General features: G+C 41.0%; 1 protein-coding gene across 1 annotated transcript; it reads left to right on the forward strand.

Annotated features, from left to right (window-relative positions):
• Positions 1-201: 201 nt before the first annotated feature.
• LOC104517620 (protein artemis) lies at positions 202-3,291 on the forward strand (the record flags this gene model as incomplete). Its single annotated transcript, XM_010169599.1, has 3 exons — positions 202-290; positions 1,107-1,207; positions 2,324-3,291. Coding segments are annotated over 3 exons (1,158 nt in total), but the record flags the coding sequence as incomplete, so codon positions are not given.
• Positions 3,292-8,161: the final 4,870 nt, after the last annotated feature.

Here is an 8,161-nt window from a genome sequence, read left to right on the forward strand (position 1 = left end):
TGATCTTTAAGGTCCCTTCCAACCCAAACCATTCTATGTTTCTATGAAATTATGGAGCTAGTTTGGCTCATGGGTCATATTGGTCTTTACATGAGATAACTGGTAGTACTTGTGGGTGTGCTTTGATCAGTGTTGCCATTAAGTGAAATTATTAATTGTTGATATAAGTTGTTAAACTGCTTCTTCTTTTCTTTAATTTAGATTAAGGATTTCCTGAGCTATATCCAACCTGTGAATGTGTATCCCAATGTACTGCCAGTGGGTGGGACAGAGGACAAAGTTATGGAAATGTAAGTGACAAGTGGCTGCTGAATGGAGGGGATCTGGTCTTGGTCCTTTTAAGGACAACTCCCCTCCTGAATCCCAACCTCTTAAGCAGGCCCCTGCCTTTTGCTTTACTGTTTTGATAATTCAGATTTTTAATTTTTTTTCTATATACAGTCCTGCAAACTTCAGCTTTCTGAGGAGCACTTTTGTGCTGTGCCAAGTCTGCGAGTTTGTATTCCACTCACTACTTCCATCTATGTGTAGAGGCTTTTCTGCTGTTAACCTCCATTTGGGTGGAATCTGAATATGCATTCACCTTGCTTTATTCTGTGAGCTTTTCCTATTTGTCATTGCTACTTCTCTGCTAGTTTTTTTTAAAGACAGTTTCTCTAAGGACTTGGAACTCCTGCCCTCTGTACAGCATCACAGAGGCCTGTGCTCTTGTGCTGCTACAGATGTTGGCAGCTCAGAAAGTGCTCTTATGGAGCGGGAGAGCAGTGGTGTCACTCAGTCTGAGGAAAATGAGGACTTGAATAAAACTGCAGTCAGATTTTGAACCCTGTCATCTTGTCTGCTCTAAGCAAGGGACTATAAGTTTCCAGATGGTGTACGTGCTTTAAGGTAAATATATAGAAATGACAAGATTTCTACCTTTAAGCTGCCCAGGATCACCAATGAACTGGCAACTTTTCCCTGGCTATTGCTGCCTTTAACACTTTTGCTGCAGTGCCTGTGAAAGGCAGGAAGTAGTGTACTTAGATCAGGTTAAAAGATTTACTTTTGCTCCTGAAAGGATCTGCCGAGTTACAAGTATTAATCGCTTTTCTCATTCACCTCAGATTAAAGCCATTATGCAGGTCGTACAGGAGAAACATGGAACCCAAGTACAAGCCCTTAGGAACACTGAAGAGAGTCCACAAGAGAGACTCATCTGATACAGGTAAAGGTTCTGCTGGTGCTGCTGTGCCTTCAGTTACAGTCTGAGGCTACGCAGAGGTGCCAAAGGCCGTGGTGTTCACCACAGTCTGTCTGTGCTCAAAGCAACAGGTAGAAAGGAGAAATATAAATTAAGTGAACTTGGGTTTTAGGAGGGTGAGAGAGAGACTACTGGGTAAAAGTGTACTGCTTGGCGATCTTAAAATGTACTGGGTGCTTAACAGCCCTTTAAGTTCCTGGAAGAGTTCCATTCCACAGGCCTAGAGCGTCCCTAGTAAAGCTGTTTGCTAATGGACCTTTAGGTGTGTCACCTCCTGTGTTGTGGGGGACGGAGTGCTGTATCAGTGGAACTCTTCCTCTTTGTTATCTCACACTCCTGGCCTTTTAGCAACTAATAGCTTTTTAAATTTAATGATGGGAAGTGGATGCTGTACACAGCCTCTGGAAAGCCACTTGGGAACTTTGAAGATAACTTTGGGTCTGCTGCATTCTCTTTGGCTATTTCTGAAGTGCCAAGTATGCCAGGGCAATGTTGTCCTGGGAAAACACGTTAGAGGTCAGGGATACATCTCATCTGCTGTGGCTTGTATGGAGGATGGCAACTAGCAGCTTGCTCTGTAAAGCACTGTGCCAGACAAGGCAAGGCAAATGCTGTCAATAAAGTCCTGCTAAGTCCCCATCCGGGTTAAAGTCCTGGGGAGGGACTTTTCATAAGGGCAGGTAATGACAAAACAAGGGGAAATAGGTTTAAGCTGAAAGAGGGGAGGTTTAGATGAGATATTAGGAAGAAGTTCTTCACTGTGAGGGTGGTCAGACACTGGAACAGGTTGCCCAGTGAAGCTGTGGCTGCTCCTCCCTGGAAGTGTTCAAGGCCAGGCTGGATGAGGCTTTGAGCAACCCGGTCTAGTGGAAGGTGTCCCTGCTGATGGCAGGGGGGTTGGAACTGGATGATCTTTAAGGTCCCTTCCAACCCAAACCATTCTGTGATTCTATAATTCTATAAAGAACTTTTTCCTCTCTTTGTACTTAATTATTTTTTATTAAAACTTTGCTCTCAACAGAGTTTTATCAGAGATCTGAACTTTTATTAGTTGTTTTTTTTTTTTTCTTTTCTGGACAGATGAAGATGATTTCTTTGATACAGAATTAACTGCTGCAAGGCCTAAGATTCCAAAAAAGCAAAGCAAAGAGAGCAGGACCTCCAGTGCAGGACAGTCTGAAAATGCTGAAGGAAAGATTAACGAGAGCACAGAAAGCTACAAAGGAACCACAACTTATATGTCCCTCAAGGCAGACTTCATAGACTGTGAGGAATCAAATGATGATGATGATGACGACGAAGAAGAATCTGAAAAAAATATAGTTCAAGTTCGTTCCCCTGAGCGAGATGCCACTTCCACATCCAATTCCAATGGAGTAACTAGTGACCAACAGGAGTCTAATGCCGACGTCCCTCGCTGGGATGCATTTTTTCAGTGTAACAAACTCGAAGAAAGCTCTGAAAATGAGGACAACTTCCCATCTTCAGCAGATGCTGGTGGGTCCCAGTCACTCTTCAGTGATTCCGATGGAGTAAGTGACTCCACACACATCTCCTCCCAAAATTCTTCTCAGTCAACACACATATCAGAGCAGGGGAGCCAGGGCTGGGATAGCCAAATGGACACAGTACTCATTACATCCCAAGAGAGAAGTGCCTTGGACATGAGCAGCTTCAGCAAAGGTGGGAGCAGAACTGTTGTCCCTCTGTTGCAGGAGACTGCCAAAGACAGTCAACCTGACAACAGCAGGTGGAAGCCACTGGGCCAAAATAAATCTTGTGCCTACGATGGTGCCTGTGAGTTGAAAAGCAAAGACTGCGAGAAAGATGCAGAAGCTGGCACTGCTCACGGTCAGGATGCGCTGGCAGAAATAAATGCCAACTCCAGGACTCCTGATCTAGAACTGAGGAGGGACTCCCAGAGCTCCTCTGACTTTGAAATTCCCTTGACTCCTGGTGCTGAAGTGCCTCAGCCAGATAAACTGCACAGTTTGTATAAGAAGCTAGCAGCAGGGGAAAGCATACTCAATGAGAAAAAAGTCTCCTGAAGACAGGATATCATGAAAATAAATACCAAACTTTGCTTAATAAACAAATTATTTTTTTTAATTTAGTGAATTATTTTGAATTATAATGAATTATTTTTTCTCTTTAATGCTGATGACTATCTACAGCTCTGCTAATTCACGCAGTTTTTTTCAGAACCATCTTACTGTCAGAACTAGGCAGCTGCAGCCTGTGTATCTTTATTTGTTCCTTGCATGGAATACTGACAAGGAAGTGTTCCTAGGAGCGACTGTACCAGCCTTCTACCTCCTGAGGTTCAGTCCTCCAGGAGAGGAAGTAGACAAAAAAATGGACCAGAGAAAACTAAGGGTGGAACACTGAATTAAATTTAGTGTTTCTCTTTATCATGAGCTCTAACTGTTTGCCTTTGAGATATATATATATATATATATATATATATGTGATCTCAGGTTTTAATAAGATAACACATTTTTAAATGTGGAGAGGAACACAACATAGTTTAGGAATGACCAGGCAAACAAAGCAATAGTTTCAGTTTCCTCAAAACTCAAATCCTGAGTTTCCACTGTAGTTATTTTTAAGAACAACTGCAGAACAGATTAGAGAATTACTGAGAGGTTTGGGTTTTTTTTCAATCGTTCTTTTAAAGCAGTCTCTCTTTACCCTGAGAAAGTCTTGTCATCCACTTTAACTCCTAAATGAGGTGTTATACACCATTATTTATGGTTTAAATCTTAACTCATTGCAAACAACTTGTCATCAGTTCCTCCATGTTTTGGTTTGTTCTGAATTTTTTTCTGAATGACTTAAAGAATCCAATCTTGTGGCTCATGGTTCCACAGCCACCAGCAGTAGCTTACTCTGGAGGCCAATTCACAGCACCAGGAGCTAACCTGCTGTCTATCTTGGACAGGTTGTTACATTACTCAAGGCTCTTATATTACCAAATTTTACCTCCTCTGCAACAGTCTGTTGACTTCTCAGAGTTTGGACATGTTTACATTTAGTTTTTTAAATCAAGACAGTGGATGAACTAACTCTTTTCCAAAATTCCTAAGCTTTTAAAATGGAAATGTAATTCAAGTTTTTATTAAACTGCAGTGCCTACTGAGTTTGGACATGTTTACATTTAGTTTTTTTAAATCAAGGCAGCTGATTCTTCAAGCATGAACTAACTCTTTGCCAAAATCCTTAAGCTTTTAAAATGGAAACGTAATTCAAGTTTTTATTAAACTGCAGTGCCTACCCAATGCCTCCACAGCACAAAGAATCTAAAAATCCATGAGGTTTCCCATCCATGTGGTCTTAAGTCCCAAAGAATCAAACAGACTTTTAGCTCTCTGAGTATGTCCCCAGTCTTTCTGCCACCTGTAGTGATGGGTGAATGTCAGACCACCCAGCAGCTGCTCTTGGGAATGGTGGCAGGAGGGAAGGTAGAAAGAAAAAAGCTATCACTGATATATGGTTGTAAGGGTATTCACATCCATGTATTTCTCCACTGTCACCTCACACACTCCATTCTTGGAATTAAACATCATTTCCAAACCTGGTGTAACAAGCTCAAGTGAGTGAAACTGCTGCTGTAACAACCTCTGCAAATACAGTCGGACAGAGCAGAAACTCTGCTGTTGGCTCGTTTCCTTAACTGTATTATACACCTAAGTTCAGGGCCGTGTTCACAGTGAGTCCACTCTGCTGTAGACAAGTTGACAGTGTAAATTTCTACAAGTACTTATCAGCCATAAACTGAATAGGAAGCACATGACTGACTTCCTCACAATCACTCTACTACAGTCCGTACAGTGCCAGAAAATTTGGGACAGGAATGAAGAGGTTGTGGTCCTAAAGCAAACTCTACTCTGCTGCAACCACAGCTTATTTTGACAGGCTGTTTTTTTGCTGTGTTTTGTTTGGGTTTTTTTTGTTAAGAATGACAACAACAAGAGCAAAACTAAATTTAATTTATTTTATCAAAAACTATAGGAAGATAGCAATACTAGAGATCACACATTATGAAAAGAAAATGTTCCTGAGCTTACAAACTGCATATTCTAATGTACACAGTCCTAAAACATACATTAGAAATAACCAAAAGATTGACTTTGAGATTAAATAAATAGACAATAGCTTTTCTTACAGGTGATCTTGCAGCTTTAGTTTTGCCACCAAAAAAAAAATTAAAAAAATTTTAAACCCAACAAAAAAGAACGGCTAGAGGATAGATCACAGGTTACCAGTCTCCAAGAAGTGCGTGTACACAACTGAACTGGTGGCCATGATAATGCTAACAGACCACAAAGGAAAACAAAGGCAGAAGCCAGGCTGGTTTAGACTCCTTAAGAAATTGAAAATAGCTTTTTCTCCTTTTCCAATTTGGCAATTTTCCCCCGAACTCATAAAAACAGCAAAAGGAGTTTTAAAAGTGACACAGTGTCCCCATGAAGCTAATTCACGGACTGCAATCCAAATGCACTGTGAATATGGAAAGAGAAAATACTGTTCAAGGCTCTATATTGGAAACTGGATACATGGGTTTACCTCAAAGAAATACAAAATAACTGTTACCTCCCAGAACATAAATTAATGGTCCTTTATTTATCACACAAGAGGTAACGCACATCATCTCCTTAAAGAACAGCAGTGTTGTTCCAGTGCTGGTGGTGACACAAACTGCCTTGGGAAAAGGCAGACGCTGACCTCGAGTACAGCTACTAAGAATTTTATCTTTTAAAATGTGCTTACTTCCAATTTTTAAATCAAACTGGGCACGGACATAGACAGACAGAGTGTCGAACCAGCCCCGTGTCATCCTGTGGAGGAGAGATCAGAGACACCGAGTTGGTAATGAATCCATGTCTTGTGGCAGCCGCTCTGACCCTGCTGCACGCCAGGGCAGGCTGCAGAGCGCGGCAGATCAAGGAGCAGGAGACTGCAGATCCCATCCCCCTGGGATGCATCGCTGAATCGGGCTACATGCAAGAGAAAGCACTAATCCCTCCGAATGATGCAAGATCATCTAGAGTTTGCTAACATGAAAGCTCCCCATTCCATTTCAACTTCATATATATAGATATATATATGTAAAAAAAATCATTAGCTGTGTGGCATGAATTGACTAGGTTCAGCATTTATCCAAGTGTGTGGATACAGGCGAGCCTCATAATGTCACATACTTTTAAATCTAAAGTGAACTTTCTCCTATTCATTAAACAATATAAAGGATCTGTTTCAATGTGTATCTGTCCGTATTGCAGATTACAAAACCAGAGCACTTTCGATGGCCTACACTCCTCACCCCAACCCTGAAACCGATTTTGGCCAGTAGCATAGAAAATTTCACCTTCTGCCAGAGAGCCGGATCTTCAGTGCAAATGCAACTGTGCTTCTTAACGAACAACCGACCTGTATTATCCTTTGAAACACTCTTTTTGGAGTGCTAGTAATTAACGTGAAATTTAAGGCATTTTCTAACAAATGAAGTAAACGGTTATATGCTGGGTACTTGACTTCATTCACCTGAGCCAACAGCTGTGCACCTTATAAAGGTAACGAGGTGACCTATGATACATAGCTAGCATCCATTTACGGAGCAACATTATTCTGCCTGACCTTATCAACATTTACACCATCTGTAAGCAATATGCAAGTTTTACAAGCTTTTAATCCATGAGAGTAAAGCACTTAAATCCTCCCTGGAGCAAGGACCTTGGCTGTTAACTCCACCCATAACCTACCTCAAAACTGCTCTTCAGTGTTCTTGAAGCCAAGCAAAACTTAGCATACGTTATGAATAGATCGAGATAATTTTAAGATGATCAGGAAAAAAAAAATTAATAAAAATAAAGACGACTCAAGCAGCTGAAGAACAGTACATTTCTCAGCCTTTACATTCATGAACATCTTACAAATGTCTACAGGAAACAGGTAAACTCACCCCTAGTCTAACTTCACTGAAGTTAACGTTTTTGCAACAAGAAAAAACAGGCCTAGTATCTTACAAGTCTGTCACCAGATAAAAAAAGTCACAGTTTGTAAAAACTTAATCAAACCCAGTTGTGAATACAAATCAGTTCCCAGGGTATTTCTGCACCTAACAGATAACTGAGCATATCTCCACAACGCATCAGCTTTGTCAGACAACGGGCTGCTCTCCCTATCCTTTTGTTATCTATGTCCAAACTGTAGCCAGTAATTTGTTTCAGCCGTGACTGCCAAATTTCAGCAATGAAAACAAACAGGGCGCGTTGCTACCAATAAACTCTCTGTAGAACTGCAGACCTCCTGCAGCACCAGAACCAGAAACCAGAACTAACAACTGGAAACACTTCTATTCGTAAAACTCCTAAATAGCACTAAAAACATTCGAGACCTTGGGTCTTAACATCTGGAATCTGCTAAAAACAACTGCTTTACTTGCGTGGAGTTCAATGGGCATTTTACAGTTTGGGTTCCTGTGAACCTTCATTTAGACCCAGTCTGCTGGCTGCCCTTCATCCCTCACCCCAGGGCCACAAATGTTATTGCTCATCTCTTGAAGCTTTTCTTTACACAACAAAAAAAGCGCAAGAACTGTTAGCTATGATTTACGACTCAAATCAAATGCCTCCAGACTTTTCAAGGTACAGAAAATACAGAAAATATGTAACATCTCTTCATCCCACCGAAATCAGTTCCCAAAAGGCCTAGGGCTGTAAGCTCACACTCAAATATTCAAATCAAGGTACATTTTAAAGAGTTTTCTTAGCATACACTTTACTGCTCCCTAAATAACAGTTCTAGAAAAATCAGGTTTTAATCCCCGTTAGCAGTTTTCTATTTGCCTGAAACACTACATCTCTTTCTTTGGCCAATGCCATTTTAATTACAAATGTAACACCTTCTTTTCACTGG

Source organism: Antrostomus carolinensis, unplaced genomic scaffold (assembly GCF_000700745.2).
Source record: "Antrostomus carolinensis isolate BGI_N321 unplaced genomic scaffold, ASM70074v2 scaffold37866, whole genome shotgun sequence".
In the NCBI taxonomy this organism is placed as follows: domain Eukaryota; kingdom Metazoa; phylum Chordata; class Aves; order Caprimulgiformes; family Caprimulgidae; genus Antrostomus; species Antrostomus carolinensis.